At 38.7% G+C, this 17,127-nt stretch overlaps 1 protein-coding gene across 1 annotated transcript; it reads left to right on the top strand.

The window, feature by feature from the left end:
* Positions 1-6,336: 6,336 nt before the first annotated feature.
* LOC140805409 (uncharacterized) lies at positions 6,337-9,465 on the top strand. Its single transcript, XM_073161681.1, has 4 exons — positions 6,337-6,782; positions 6,951-7,091; positions 7,192-8,010; positions 9,177-9,465. The coding sequence occupies exons 1-4, from the start codon at positions 6,337-6,339 to the stop codon at positions 9,463-9,465; spliced, it is 1,695 nt and encodes a 564-aa protein (XP_073017782.1).
* The last annotated feature ends 7,662 nt before the right edge of the window (positions 9,466-17,127 follow it).

Here is a 17,127-nt window from a genome sequence, read left to right as displayed (position 1 = left end):
CTCATTTATTCCAATAACTCTTAAATCTGGGGACCAGATTTTTAAAAGGAGGGGATATTGTGACACCCTAAAAACAAAGGTGCATAAATTAAAGTTTATTAGTATAAATTTATTAATTTCATTATTTTTTCGGTACAAATTTTATTTGTCCAAAGTATCTAGAAATACATTAAAATACATCACAATACACTTAAAAATTCATCAAGCACTATGAGGTTCTCATTCCAAAATCAAATACCCAAAATATAACAAAATATAATAAAATATTATATTTGAGCTCAACATATATGTAAAGCAATTAATTACAATAATTATTAAATTCAATATAAGATAATTAGGTTCAATAATTAGATACACGAATATAATAATATTAAATTTGGATAAACATGAGATTTTTTTCTATTTAATAAATAAATAAATAATAATAATAATAAATAATCGGGATAAATGTGAACGTACTCGGCTATATATACTGCACTTGTCCATTTCAATTCAAACAAAACCACCCGAGAAAGCAACTAGCCGAGAAGGAAAGAAAAGGAAAGGGGAGAAGAAAAGAAAAGGGAGAAAAGGAAGAGAAAAAAAACTATACCCTTTCCGAAAAATCCCAAAAAAATCACCAACTATTCACCTCATATCGTAAAGCAATATAGCACGGAAGGTGACGTAAAAGGATTGCTCAAAAACCAGAAAAATCATACAAGAGATATTCCGCAACGGCAACGGTATACCGTATTCAAACTATGTACTTTTCGCTCCTTTTTCTTATAGCTACACACCAAACTAGAGGTCGACTTTAATATGGAAGTTGTACCTCTTATTGCATAGATGAGATACATACCGGCCGTCATCCCAAAATATTACCGGAACTAACATTTCCGGAATGCCGGAGTACCTTAGTTAACCATACGACGATATTTAAATCTGGTATCGATCGGTTAGGAATTTGACAAAACTTTCAACTAAAGAATTCAAGATCTTCAAAAGTTACACATGCTGGAAAAAAACGGGCCGCGCGTGGCCACCGGACGGCCATCCACGCGCCGGTACACGCGTCGCCAGAACGGCGATTTTCCGGCGTCCGAACGTTCCTGGTGATATTTCCGACATTTTGGCCAAGTTTCGTAATGTTTGGAGATATATTCTATTTAATATGAATTTTGCAAACTTAATTAAAATCAATCGAGTTAAATTTTGAACAAAAAAGTATCTAGAAATGATCAGCTAGTTACTTAAAAACTCTAACATATAAATATAATTCATAATATATTTTTAGGACTTGCTCCAGCAACTCGGATTATTAATCAAGTCTAAACTGTAAGTTATCAGGTGAGGAAATTACTATTCATTCTTCTATTAAAGCCTTTGGCATTTGGCCTGGAAATTTCAATAGGATTTATTTAATGTTCAAATATCATCTATAATTCATTTCAATTACTGATATATTTTCTTGCATATTTCTGAATGAATTGATATACCATTAATGAATGGAGTCATGGACAACGGATTTCGGTCCGGAAATTGAGTCCACTGGACAACGTGGCTTCGGCCCGGAAAATGAGTCCAATGAACAACGGGTCAAAAATCCCGGGTATATGGTTCATCTGAACAACGCGCACCGAATCTTTCGGTCCGGAGAATGGTTCACCCGGCTCGTAAAAAGTGCTCAATTAGAGCCACCAATGTTAATTTATGAAATCTTCATTTATCTATTATTCCATTGCATAACATTCATAACATTTAAATTGTTATGTCTATTATTTCATGCATAGTTATAATGAAGTGTTATTTTATTTAAAATCTATAAACTAATTTAAACTCACTAAGTCATCAAAGACTTAACCCTCTGTTTCTTTTCATCTATTGTAATTTCCAGACACAGGAACCCAAGAATTGGAACAGGAGGAAAATAACTGAAGCTGAAATAAGAGCATTTGAAAGTTGGAATGATCTGTTTATAAATAAATGTTAAACTTCCGCTGTAAAATAATTGTACATATTTGAAATAAGAATGTAAATATTTGTAGATAATCTTTAAATATGTTTATAAATAAATGTTAAACTTCCGCTGTAAAATAATTGTACATATTTGAAATAAGAATGCAAATATTTGTAGATAATCTTTAAATGATAGTTGAAAATATTTAAATTTTTATCTACACTCTCCTTTTAATAATAATAACGGTAAAAAATAAAAAAAATAGTAGTTCAATAAAGAAAGATTGTCGAAAATGTGGCACTTAGTGAGGGAATAATTATAAATTCCTAAACCGGGCGCCACAATAAGGGTCATGGATCAACCCGAGATATTAAGTGGATAGTTCAGACAAGAGCTAATAAGCCAGGTACTCTCCTCATTAGCCGGGCCCTTCTTCTCAGCCCGGACATTTACTTCTCTTCCCGGGCAGCCGATAGCCCAGGTTGTCTTGAGAAGTTCTCGGGTAACTTACCACTTGAGCCACCTCGAAAATTGCATCACACTCGAGTGTGATTGATACGAATCGCCTACTCTGTCAGAGCAACATGGGCTTGGAGTGTGTTAGAAGTCATCAGAAGCTATACGTATGGGCAGCCAACTTGCCATATTTGGTAGGTAGCACTGAAAACTAGGCAAGGTAATGATGAGATTTTCTCCTATATATATCGGGTACCAAATTCATTTACAGATTCTGAAAAACTTTGAACTCTAAAGCATTTACATATTTTCTCTCAAATATTGCTTGTGTTCATCAGAAACTTGCTGACTTTAGCATCGGAGTGACCACGACGGACACCCCTCCGACGCCTATTCACGAGTTCCTTTCATTGTTTGCAGGTGCTATTGAAGCCATTATCTTCACTCATTTTTCCTAAAACACTAAATTATTGATTCGATCCGATAAATTGCCCATGTATCTCGTACCCGATTTACTAGGATCACATCATTGGCGCCGTCTGTGGGAAATTGAGACTAAGGCGTTGATATGGCTCCAACAAGAACTAACCAGGACAATTCCCTGGCTCCTGGGGATGGTGCACATACTTTGGGACAAGGTGGTGGTGTTCCTCCCACAGGACCCAATCTTATTACCATGTCTCCGGAGGATTTGGCTAGAATGATATCCGAAGCGGTGGATAAAGCCATGGCCCGGAGAGATCCTTCGCACCAGGACACACATCCAAGAGAAGAGCAGGAGCAAGAGCAGGATCAAGGAAGAAGGGAGGAGGAAGAAGTGAGAGAGGAGGATGGTGAGTCTAGTGCCGGGTCCAAATCCCCGACCATAACGGAAGAGCTGTTGGAATTAAGATAGAAGATGAAAGTATTGGAAGGACAGTTGGAAAGCCAGGGTACTTCTCGGGCAGTTGTCAGGGGGTGCCCATTTGCTGAAGCCATTGTCCGAGAACCTCTTCCCGAGAACTTCAAATCTGCCAAAGTGAAAGATTGCGATGGCAATGCGGACCCCAAAGAACACCTGGCCAGGTTTGAAAATATGGTCATGTTACACTGCTACACTGATCGAATCAAGTGTAAGGTGTTCCTGACAACGTTTGTGGACTCTGCTCAAATATGGTTTGAGGGGTTGGCCCCTCAAAGTATCAATTTCTTCAAAGAATTCCAGAAGGTGTTCTCACACCATTTTAGCAGCAGCAAGAAGTACAAGAAGATTGCATTTAGTCTTTTTGAGGTCAAGAAAAGCTCAGAAGAAAGTTTGAGGGCTTATATAAGAAGATTTAATAGAGTGGCTTTGGATGTTCCTTCTTGTGCCACCGAGACAAAGACAACTGCCTTCACTCAGGGCTTGAGGGAGGGTGAGTTTTTCAGATCTTTGACTAAGAAAGTGCCCGGGGATTTCGAGGACTTGTTATCCTGGGCAGAGAAATATATTAATATGGAGGAAGCCCAGAAACAAAAGAGAGAAGCGGGAAGGAAAGAGAGGGGAGACCGGGTGGTAAAGCCCTAGGAGAGATGGCAGAGGAGGAATAATCAGGGGCACTTTTCTCAGCACGTGCCCTTGAGGGTCGGCCGGGATCGGGAAGTCCAAGAATGCAGCAGGGATTTGTTGCCATCACAGCAGTTCACCAGGCCCGAGAAAAATGGATTCTATACTCTTCATGGGGTTTGTTTTCATAATACTGGGGACTACAAGACTTTGAAAAGAGATTATGTTCCGCCTACCATCCAGGGGCATAATCAATCTAACAAGAGGCTGAGAGGTCCACCTTGGACACCTCGGCAACCAGGGCCTAGCACCCGGGTAGATTCAAGAGATGTCCCGAGAAGTGATCCCGGGAAGAGGAGAGAGCATGAGCCCGAGAGGAATAAATCTTCGCCCTCGGCTGCGGGTGATCAGTTTCAGCTCAGAAGATTTAAAGGGGGTAAACCTACCCCATAATGACGCCCTGGTATCCAAGCCCGGGTAGCATTATGATATTTTGAGATTCTTCTTGGACTCGGGTAACTCTGTTAATGTTATCTTTAAAGATGCCTTTGCGCAGATGGATTTGCAGGGTTATCATTTGGAAGCTATAGAGACTGCACTTTTTGGCTTTGCTGGCCATGTGGTTTACCCGGAGGGGGAGATTGTGTTGCCACTAACTTTGGGCTCCCAAGATCTTAAAAAGAGAGTAATGACCTCTTTCACAGTGGTGGACTCCCCGTCATCGTATAACATCATTCTAGGGAGGCCGGCTATGAATGAATTGAGGGCCGTGGCATCCACCTACCACAAAAAGATCAAATTTCCTGTGGGAGCCCGGATAGGAGAAGTTTGGGGAGATCAACCTTCTTCCCGAAAATGCTATGTGGAAGCAGTTTGGGCTGATCAAATCAAAACCAGGAGGGAGGGGAAGAAAGCAAGAGTTGATGAAGTAGGAGGAAGAGTAGTGGAGAAGGGAGAGGTACATTTTGTGGCTGAGGAAGAGTAGGAAGTTGTAGAAGTTGGACCAGGTCAGCAGATCCGGGTGGCTCGAGACCTCAATCCATCCACCCTGGTCAGTTTAATCAATTGTTTAAAAGCTAATATTCATGTGTTTTCCTGGTCCCAACAGGAGTTGACAGGGATTTCACCCCTGATATCGGAGCATCAACTGAATATTCTCCCGGGATCTCACCCGGTGAAGCAAAAGAAGAGGCACTTTGCTCCTGAAAAGGACAAAGTTATTGATGAACATGAGAAAGATCTGTTGAAGGCCGGCCACATTCGAGAAATCCAATTTTCTACATGGCTCTCGAATGTTGTTTTGGTGCCTAAATCCACCGGGAAGTGAAGAATGTGCGTAGAATTCCGGAATCTCAACAAAGCTTGTCCCAAAGATCATTATCCCCTACCTAGGATTGATCAATTGGTGGATTCCATCTCGGGCTTTGAACTGCTGAGTTTCATGGGCTTACCAGGGGTGTCATCAAATCCTCCTTGCCAAGAATGATTAAGATAAAGCTAGCTTCATCACCTCGAGAGGTACATTTTGTTATATTGTAATGCCTTTCGGGTTGAAGAATGCAGGGGCTACTTACTAGCGTCTCATGAACAAAGTCTTTGAGAAACATCTGGGCTGGAACGTGGAGGTATATGTGGATGATATCCTGGGCAAGTCTAAAGAGGTTGCAGACATCATTGCTGACTTAGAAGAAACTTTTGCCACTCTGATGCACTATAGAATCAAGCTCAACCCTGCCAAATGCATCTTTGGCGTAAAGAGTGGCAAATTCTTGGGTTTCATAGTGACAGACCGGAGAATTGAGGTGAATCAGGAGAAAGTCAAGTCTGTATTGTGCATGTCGTCTCCCCGATCTGTCAAAGAAGTACAGAAGCTGACCAGGAGGATTGCTTCCTTGTCACGATTTATATCTCGGTCAGCACACAGAAGTTATCCTTTCTTTCAAGTCTTAAGGAAGGCCCAGCAATTTGGTTGCGATGACAAATGTGAGCAAGCCTTCCAAGATTTGAATAGGCATCTGGCCGAGCTCCCTGTATTGGTAAAGCCCGAGCCCAGGGAAAAATTGTTTGTATATTTATCTACTACAGAGTATGTTGTCAACTCAGTACTAATCAAGGAAGAAGGCTCTGATCAGAGGCCTGTCTATTATGTCAATCATGCTTTGAGAGGTCCCGAGCTTCGGTACAGTGAAGTAGAGAAAATTGCCCTGGCTTTGGTTGTGACTGCCAGGAAGTTGCGCCATACTTCTTATCACATCATATCATAGTGCTCACTAATAGCCCTTTGGGGAGAATTATGACTCACTCAGAGGTAGACGGGCGGATGATCAAATGGACGGTGGAATTAGGGGAGTATGACAATAAATACAAACCCCGAGTGGCCATCAAAGCATAAGCTTTATCAGATTTTTTATCCGAGATGCTCCAGCTCGATGAAGAGGAAGTATGGAGAGCATTTGTGGATGGTGCGTCTAGCCTTACTGAGTGTGGAGTAGGGGTTGTAATAATATCTCCCCTTGGAGAAAAAGTTAAGCTTGCCCTGAGAATTGATGTCCGGGTAACTAACAATGAAGTCGAGTATGAGACTGTTCTGGCCGGCATCAGAGCTGCCCGGGAGGTGGGAGCTTCTTGGATTATCTTGTATTCTGATTCCCAGTTAATTACCCAGCAGATCAAAGGTGTGTATGAAGCTAAGGATGATAGGATGCACAAATATCTACAGCTCATCAAAACCCAATTAGAAGTCTTTATGGATTGGGGTATTGAACAAATACCTTGGAAGGAGAATAATGAAGCATATGCTTTGACTAAAATGGCTTCTTCTGTATTAGAGGCCAGTACCCGGGAAGTGCTACATGTTTATCGGTTAATTCTCTCCACAGATGAAGAAATATTACTAATGCCCGGGGACTTCTGGATGACATCCCTGATCAAATTCATTACAACAAATTAATCACCCGAAGACAAAGTTCGGGCTCAAAAAATCAAGAGACAAGCTCTCAGGTTTGTTCTCTTAAATAATGTCTTGTACAGGAGATCATTTCAGGGACCTTTATTAAAATGCTTATCTGAGGGAGAAGTGGATTATGTCCTCCGAGAGATTCAAGAGGGGTGTTGTGATGAGCATCTCAGAGGAATATCTTTGGCAGGGAAGACAATGCTTGCTGGATTCTGGTGGCCAACTCTTAGCCAGGACTCTACTCGAATAGTCCGGGCTTGTGAGAATTGTCAATATCACTCAAATTTTCAACACAACCCGGCCACTCTTATGAAGCCTATCTGTTCATCTTGCCCCTTTGATCAATGAGGTATGGACATTGTGGGCCCTTTCCCACCGGCCTCAGAAGAAGTTATTACTAGTGACTGTGGATTATTTTTCCAAATGGGTAGAAACCGAGCCATTGGCTAAGATCACTGAACAAGAAGTTTTAATTTTTTTGTGGAAGAACATAGTATGCCGGTTTGTAGTACCTAGAAGATTGATCTCAGATAATGGGAGACAATTCCAGGGAAGGGAGATTACATCCTGGTGTCGGGAAATGAAAATCACTCAGTCTTTTACTTCTGTTGCCTACCCTCAAGCTAATGGCCAAACAGAAGTTGTCAATAGAATTATTGTACAAGCATTGAAAATCAGGCTACAAGGCAAAGGAAAAGACTGGGTGGAAGAATTACCCAGTGTTCTCTGGGCGTACAGAACTACTCCCCGAGCACCTAATCAAGAAACTCCTTTCAACATGGTAAATGGTTATCAAGCAGTCCTTCCAGTTGAAATTGGGCAAACTTCTTCTCGGGTAGAATCTTACCCGGGTAACAATGATCAAAGCCGGGCTATGGAGTTGGACATGGTAGAAGAAAAGAGAGATCGAGCGTTGATTCGAATAGAAGCATACCGGAGCCGGGTTATTAAATCATATAACAGAAAAGTCCGAATCCGATACTTCCAAGTATGGGATCTAGTCATGAAGAAGGTCAATCCAGCTGGGGATGTTGGGAAGCTGGAAGCTCGGTGGAAAGGACCTTACAAAATAACCCGGAAGGTCAGCTCAGGAACTTTTTATTTAGAAGATGTCCAAGGACATTCTCTCAAAAGGTCTTGGAATGTTTTTCATTTAAAGAAATACTATGCTTGAAAGGTTTAATTATTTTTTGAAGGATATTTAATGAAAGATCTATTTTCTCAGAAGAAATTGTTGCGTATGGTTCTTATATTTTAGCCGGGAGGAAGAATGCCCAGGATAGTAGAAAGCCCAGGGCACAAACACCATGGCTCGGGGAACTACACCTCGATCAACAAAAGCCTAGGGCACAAACACCCTGGCTCGGGGAACAACACCTCGATCATCAAAAGCCTAGGGCACAAACACCCTGACTCAGGGAACCACACCTCGATCATCAAATTCCCAGGGAACCACACCCTGGCTCAGGGAACCACACCTCGATCATCAAAAGCCCAGGATACAAACACCCTGGCTCGGGAAACCACGCCTCGATCATCAAAAGCTCAGGGCACTACACCCTGATTAGGGGAACCACACCTCGATCATCAAAAGCCCAGGGCACAAACACCCTGGCTCGAGAAACCACACCTAGATCATCAAAAGCCCAGGGCACTACCCCCCAGCTCGTGGTACCACACCTCGACCATTCAAAAATCCCGGGATATGCTCCCTGAATCACAGATCATACACCCTGGTTATTTGTGTAGAGCAAGTCTGTCATGACTTAAAGTTTCTACGCTTCTTGCATTTATTAAAAACACAAGGACTTTTGCTCGGGTGAATAGTTCATTATTTAGATTCCTTGTTAAAATTCCCGGTTAGTTTAAAACACTTAGAAATTTTTGTGATTTTTAAGTAATAAACAGTTCTAGTGACCGGGTGATCGAGGAGTTAGCCGAGTATTGTCATAAACAGGTCATACATAGGTTGGTTTTTCGGACGTTACACTTATTTTGAAAGAACCATACCGGAGGATTCCAGCAGAGCTCAAGAAACTCAATGACCAACTTCAAGAATTGTTAGACAAAAATGAATACAATCAAGTGCATCACCTTGGGGACCACCTGTCTTATTTGTCAAAAAGAAAGATGGAAGCATGAGATTGTGCATCGACTACCGAGAGCTAAATAAGATCAAAATCAAGAACAAGTATCCACTCCCAAGAATCGACAACATCTTTGATCAACTGAAAAGTGCTAAAAGAAGAGATAAATGAGTTTTATGAATCTAAGCTGAAAGCTTACAATGAGTGGGTCAGATTCAGGACTGAAGTGTTTGCCAAGCGATTGCAGAAGGCCGAAGTTTTCAATAAATTCATCGCTTTGGAAACAATAATCTTGAAGGTAGTTAAAGCTACCGCTATTGCTCAGGCGATGGAGAGGAAAACATACTTCTTTGATCATATGCATGCCAAAAAGCTAGCTCAATTCATCGCTCAGCCATGCACAAACTTTGATTCTACCAGTCCAACTGCCTTCAATGACAAAGCAGTTTATGACCAGTTGGACTCAGATCTTCTCACATTGCAGATGAATATCAAAGACTAGGAAATGGGTCTACAATTGATTATTTCATCAGTTTCCCAGAGCTCATCCTCTGAAGAGCAGGCTGAACCATCAACTCATCAGCCAGAGTCATCCAAGGAAGCAGTTGCTGAAAAATTTGAGCAAGCGACTGATCCTTCTTCAAAGGATGCTCAACCATCCTCTTTTGCTCCTCCATCTCCTCCAGCAAGTCTTCAACTTTATACGGATGTTGAGTTGTCATTATCAAATATCGATGAAGTTATACAATCAGTTGTTGTTGACATCCAGCTGAATGTCTTAGATGAAGAAACAGTTGAAGACCAGATCAAAAGTGAGCAAATAGCCTCAGAGGCTATATTAGAAGAAATTGTAGAACCAGTTCAGTTGCCTGCCACGACTGAACAAATGGTCCAAACTAAAGCTGACGTGGCTCAGTTGCACTATGAACCAACTGAAGAAGTGCAAACTGAAAAGCCAACTGAAGTGTCAGCAGATGAACCAACTGAAGAGCCTACCAGCTCAACTGATGTTCAGATTACTACTTCACCTCAAGAACCTCAACATGAGGCAGTTGAAGAAATAGTTCCATAAATGGTTACGGCTGAGACTTAATCATCAAATCGGGCCCTGGAAATTTTCAATGAAGAAGACAAGGAGCAAGAACCTGAATCATCTGAAGCCCTGTCTCCTCAGATACCAACGGCTATAGAAACCATGATAGAAGACATTCAGTCCGACCTCCACCATTTGATGACAACTATTTCTGATGTGAAGTCAACCCAACTGCTACACACATTAAAGATTGATTTTATAAAGGAGAATACCATGAAGAACCTACGCCAGGTTACAAAGGATGTCACTTCACTATTTCTCCAACTAGATCAATTACGGAAAGACCGAGTGACAATTCAAGCACATTTCCACACTCAAGACATGTTCAAAAATCACATTGATTTTTTGCAGACAGTAGTCACAAAGAGAATGGATCTGATGCAAGAACAAATAATGAATGTCATATCTAATGTCAACTCGAAAGTCTGTGCCTTATCCAGCAAGGTTGATGGATTTGACAAAAAGAGGGAAGAGGAAGAAGAACAACATAAGATATCAAAGAAAAGGTCAAGTCAACCGACTGATCAAGGACCAACTGATAAAAGAGCAAATAAATGAAGAAGTCCAGATCAGTTAGAAGACTGTCTTAATATTCAGTTGAGAGCTTTGGAAGATTTTCAATCAGTTAGAAGATTCTTTGATTCAGAAATTCTTTTATTCTTTCATTCTTCGTACAAATTCGTACATTGAAAGAGTCATCAATAAAAAATATTATTTTATCTACAAGAGTTCAGTTTGATCAGTTCATATATTCCAGGTTTTGTTAAACACCTACTAGGGAAAAATTGTTGGAAACTTAATTCCGGAGTTTGACAAACTGAGCGTGAAAAGATTGAACAACTGATCAAGGAAACTAAAGGTAACTGAACTAAAAGTTTTGTAACTGATAATTGCCTGAATTGAATATTAATGCATATATAATCAAAAGCAATTGAACTGATGCTAACTGAAACTGTGCAGTAAACTGGACGATCAGTTGAGAACTGATGAGCTACACAATCAACAGTTTATCCTATCGGCTAAAAAAAGTAAACTTAGTCATCAGCTTTACACGTCATCAGTTAAGAGGACGTAGCCCAACAACCGACAAATTGTACAAAGAGCAGCAGGAACGCCGCATTTCATAAATGCTACAGTGTACGACTGTCAGAAGAATGTTGACATGGAAAACAACATATATAAATATTCAAAATGCATTCATTGTTACCATTGGAAGCAAAGCATATAAATAGCCGAGAAGACCAGCTGAGAAGAGGTTACCGAGTTATCGTTCTACTGAAACCTGATTACAAGTTCTCTGCACATATTCTTTCAAGCTTATTCTCAAAATGCTCACGCTTATTATACACATCAATACCTTTCAGTCTATACATTGAGCTAAAAGCACAAAACACTTATTTTTGTATTATTCGATCTTGTAGAGATCATTTGTGCTAAGAAAATACATATCAGTTGAGTACTGATAAATTGTATTGATACTAAGAGTTTCACTCTTGACAGTGTTAAGTCCAAACTAAAGTGGGTTTGTACAAATCTTTGTATAGATCAAAGTCTTTTAGTGAATATCCTATCTTCGAGATAGAAAGGGTGACGTAGGAGTATTTGAAATCTCCTAACATCCACAAAATCTTGTGTTCTTTCATATCAGTTATATTCTATCTGTCCTTAGGTTATTTCCGCACTTTTATTACGTTAACTGATTGACATTGAAACAAGATTCGTGAACTCAATTTATCACTAAACTGATTCAACCATCGAAGAAGTTGTGAAAATTGTCAAGTGTTTATTCAACCCCTCCTTCTAAACACTTTTTCACACCCAATCGATCCTAAACAACATGTTATCATAAAAGACTAGCAAAGTCTACTGTTTCTTGTTGTGAAATGATATATTCTAGATATACTTAATGTCTGATATTGACTGTCTACTGGAGTTACTTTTTAGTAAGTGTTCTGGTTTTCCTTAACAATAAATTCAGTGAAACCATATGATTCTGGTTTTCCTAAGGTTTTTGTTTCCTTTATTGTCCTTATTTTTTTAAGCACCACATCAGTTATCATATACAATTGATGTTATAAAAATTAAAGATGGAGTGCATTTAATAACATGTGGATCGTAAGTATTAATATAATAATTATAATAATAATTATAACAACTTCTTTTAAGCATGACACTTGCGAAGTTTGGACTCAAACAAGTGTCATGGCTTATATGACTCAGCCCACTCAATTTTTCATATAAAAGAACCACAATTAACATATTTGATTAGATCAATGTGTGAATTTCATGAGTTTTAGAGAGAGGAGGGATGAGGACTTGAATAGAGAAAAAGACAAAAATAGAGAAAAATATCAAATCTTGTCCAAAACTCTTGGAATATTTACACGACACTCTTTTTCAACCCAGAAATCAACGTGTATAGAAGGTGTATCAAAATCATCAACATAATTTTACCAGAAAATCAAGATTCACATAGAACAGGTTATGAAAAAATGGTAGAAACTTGTTTTTAAGGTAGCTATATATTTAAAACCTATATTTATCATTCTGCTTTAATAAATTTCACTTTGATCGCAACATAAAACTTGTTTCAAATATTTTTTAGTACATATATATGACGGCTGGTGGTTTTGATGATCGCCATAAGTGTTGTTTTTAGATGTCCAGAAGAAGATTGATCATCATCTTGGTTTTTTTAAATCTTGGCATGATCAGTTTGGAATTTAAAAATCTAGTTCTAGTTCTAGTTCTAGTTCTACAACCATCGAAGAAGTTGTAAAAATCTAGTTCTAGTTCTAGACCAGTTTGGAATTTATGACCTGTTTATTCGGATAAAATCCTTTAATTTCATGAAATCATGCAATCATACCTTTAATCATTTAATATGCATCAAGTAAACATTTAAAATAAAACAATTATGAAATTCAAATAATTTTCATGCATATCGTTTACATAGGTTGGTTTTTCGGATGTCATACTTATCATATCAGGTCCAACAATTGGGTTTCAGATAAATCGTCCCACTACAGAGGATATCGACACTTCCTGCCGTATAGTGCTTCAAATGGTGACATTCCAATGCTCACTTGATAATTGTTGTTATAAGAAAATTCGACAAGTGGTAACGAATCGTGTCAACCAATAATAAAATCCATCACTATAGCTCTCAGCATATCCCCTAATGTCTGAATATTACGTTCTGACTTTCCGTCTGTCTGAAGATGATATGTTGTACTAAAATGCAAAGGAGTACCAAGGACCTCCTATAAACTCTGCCAAAAATAAGAAGAAAACATAGGATCACGATATGATACATTGGACTTCGACACACCATGAAATCTCAAAACTTCTCTGATGTACAATCTAGCCATATGAACATGCCTATATGTCATCTGATAAGGAATGAAATATGAAGACTTGGTTAATCTATAACTATAACCCAAATTTCATCACAACCCCTCAACGACCTCGGCAATTTTGTGACAAAGTCCATGGTGATATGGTCCTACTTCCATTCTAAAACCTTAAGGCTATGTCAAAGTCCTCCTGGTTGCTTCATTTATGCTTTCACTTGTTGACAATTCAAACAATAAGATACAAATTCTGCTATGTCAGATCTCATTATTTTCCACCAAAATTGTTTCTTCGAGTCATTGTACATATTTTTACTTCCAGGTTGTATGCTGAACTTACTGAAATGAGCATCACGCAAAATTTGTATCCTCAACTCAAAATTGTTAGGAACTACAATACGATAATTCACAAACAAAATACCCTCATTATTGACTTGAAATTCTGATCACTGTCCCTATCCGACGAGTTCAACTAATTTTAAGAATGCTTTGATATAACCTTTGGGCCTCTCTAATTTTGACAAACTCTAGCTCTGCCTGGATCATAAATACTCGTACAGGTTTAGTATCTACCACAAAATCCAAACCAGAAAGACAACATTCTTCTACTAGATCAAATACACTGCTAGTGATCAAGGACATATTGCATAATTTTCTGCTCAAAGCATCGGTTGCTGCATTAAATTTGCCTGGATAATATTTTATCTCGCAATCATAGTCTTTCAACAAGTCGAACCAACACCTCTGTCTCATGTTCAGCTCAGCTTGTGAAAAGAGGTATTTCAAACTCTTATGATAAGTGAATATCTCAAAGGTCTTCCCATAGAGTAGTGACGCCAAATCTTTAAGGAAAAAACCACAGCTACTAGTTCCAAGTCATGTACTGGGTATCTAGATTCATGTGGCTTCAACTGTCTTGAAGAATAGGCAACCACACGACCATGCTGCATTAATACACAACCCAGTCCTCGATATGAAGCATCATTGTGCACTGTAAATCTCCTACACCTAATTGGATAGTCAGAACTTGAGCACTAGTCAATCTCTACTTAAGTTCAACAAAACTAGCCTCACATGCCTGCGATGAATTAAATGGTACATTATTTTGTGTTAGCTGGGTAATTGACCTCGCAATCTTTGAGAATCCTTCAATAAATATGTGATAATAGCCTACCAAACCCATAAAACTACGTACCTCAGGAAGTGATGTCGGTCTAGACCAATTGATGAATGCCTCAACTTTACTCGGATCAACTGATATACCAGCACTTGAAATCACATGTCCAAGGAAAAGCACTCTATCCAACCAAAACTCGCATTTGTATAATTTAGCATACAACTTTTCAGTTCTCAAAATCTGCAAAACAACTCTCAAGAGCTCGGCATGCTCAAATTCAGATTTTGATAAAAATATCATCAATGAAGATCACAATAAATTGATCTATTTACCATTGAAACAAACAGTTCATCAAATCCATAAATACCACAGGTGCATTGGTTACACCAGTGGCAAGCTCATGAGAGTCCTCTACACTGATCGATATAATGTCTACCACCACATTGACCACAAGTCGGGCCTGAATAACCAGTGCTCTGAACTTAACCAAACTGTCTCGATCCACTAGAACTCGAAAAATTATTGCCATGACTTTTAAATTTCTTGACTCTAGCCCTAAAATTCTCTCTTATGTTGCCACTGTTACCGCCACTATTACACTATCTGAACTGCTATCGATAATGTGGCTGTTGAGGCCGTTGCATATACTGAGAACATCTCTGTATAATGATCCGATTTTAGCTCATTCGGCTCGATCAAGAGCCTCAGCAAAGTTTTAGGCCTTCCAGTATTAACCAAGGTAAAGATATCAAGGTTAAGACCATTTATGAAGTGATCGGCCTTAGCTTCTTCATCGGATGCTACATGAGGTGCAAATCTCAGTAAATTCGAGAACTTAGCAACATATTTCTCAACATTCAGATTTCCCTGCTTTTAAATTTGCAAACTCGGCTCCCCTATCTTTCTTGTAATAGGTAGAAAAGAAACGCTGATAAAATTCATTTTTAAAGATATCCCAGGTAAAAATCATACCTCGACCATCTAAAGATTTCTTGGTCATGATCCACAACCTCTTAGAAACATCCAACAATTGATGAACAACTAACTTGATTCTACGATCATCTGGATACTCAAGAGATTCAAATAAGTGATCCATACTCTCCAACCAGTTCTCACGATCTATTGAATTCTCTATAGCCTTCAACATCGATGGGTGCAAAGATTGAAATCTGGCTAACAATATCACCATTGGAGTCAGAGTTATATCCATCTGAGTATGAGTAGCACTGTTTGGTCTTGTGCCACTGTTATGTTCTGTCTAGGTCTACCACGAACTCTATCTCGAGTAGCCATGTTTGATATACAATAGATCAAACACAGATAAAATCAAAATATCATAATCATCTCAATCTTATATCGACAATTTGTGGCTCTCGAGACTATAAATCTCAAATATCTCGAATAAAGCTCAACAATATAATTTATCAATTATAATCATGTATTTTACATTATGGCACAGTGAAAATGCTAGCAAATATATCACATGATCAAGCAAATCGAACTGACTCGATCTACCATGTTCCCAAATATCTTACACTCTGATACCAATTAATGTAGGGCCTCGAGCTCGACATCTAATACTAATAATTATAAATGTAACAAACAAATACGATTTAGTAAAACACATAATCTGTGGTTAACAACCTGACATAAACATTGTCAAAATAATTTAAGGGTCTCAAATGATTGAAATATAAGTTTTAACATGCCAAAATAAACTAATGAACCAAAGTAATCCAAACATCATCAAATAGCTCCTAAAACCCGATAATCCCACTCTAACTCGTATCTCCTCGCCTAGAGCTAGACTCTGGCATCCCAAGCATCGCATCACCTACCATCAAGCACATGAAAACTAGAGGTAGCCGATGTGCCGGTGAGTATAAACCCATTATGATACAATAAATAACATATGAGAATTGAAATGACAAATAGTTCATATGAAATTAATAAAGATGCAATATAATGCAATGTGAAAGGAATTTTATTCCTTGATATACTTTCCATAATTATCATTGATATTTTGCCTTTCTAGACATGTGCAAATCTTGATTATTTGATATGATATTATAATATCTGTGTGATATGATATCTTTAAGATATGATAAGAGTTTGTTTCCTAATGAAATTGCTTGCGGTCTAGGTTAAATAGGACTTCAAGGAGAAAGGCGCGTGTGTGACAAAAAAGGACGCATAGAGAATTACGTGAGAGACGAAGGTGTTCGTGAAGAGTTTTTCGAGATCGAAGCTATCTCGTGCTTTGGTTGAAGTGTTGCCGAGAAGTACCTACATCCGTTGAAGACAACACCTAATCATTGTGTTGATTAGTGTGTTGAGTTTTTGAAGGCTTTTTACTTCTCGGTTGATGCATCCCTAGTATACTGGTTATACGGTTTGTTAGAGGTTTAGGATGCAATTTGTTACTCGCCTTTATAAGGGAGTTGTTTTGTTCTTTCACTAGTATTGGTTTTTGTAAACTTACAAGTTTTTCTAGTGAATTATTTTGCCCTGAGGCACCGCACAAGTACTGTATACTTGTGCATAATTTATATCTTGTCTCTCGTTATATCACCATTTAGTTGTGTGTTAATTTGTCAATTT

This window comes from Primulina eburnea, chromosome 1, assembly GCF_022965805.1.
Source record: "Primulina eburnea isolate SZY01 chromosome 1, ASM2296580v1, whole genome shotgun sequence".
NCBI lineage: Eukaryota > Viridiplantae > Streptophyta > Magnoliopsida > Lamiales > Gesneriaceae > Primulina > Primulina eburnea.
The sequence above is the reverse complement of the archived record's forward strand: the minus strand, read 5'-3'. Positions and strand labels throughout refer to the sequence as shown.

What these genes read in the sequence shown, in the direction of transcription:
- LOC140805409 (XM_073161681.1), top strand. Translation starts at nt 6,337, where the DNA reads ATGCTCCAGCTCGATGAAGAGGAAGTATGGAGAGCATTTGTGGATGGT. An exon ending in ACAATGCTTGCTGGATTCTG is followed by an intron (nt 7,092 to 7,191) that starts GTGGCCAACTCT and finishes ACTCTTATGAAG; the next exon opens with CCTATCTGTTCATCTTGCCC. An exon ending in CAAGGACATTCTCTCAAAAG is followed by an intron (nt 8,011 to 9,176) that starts GTCTTGGAATGT and finishes TGAGTGGGTCAG; the next exon opens with ATTCAGGACTGAAGTGTTTG.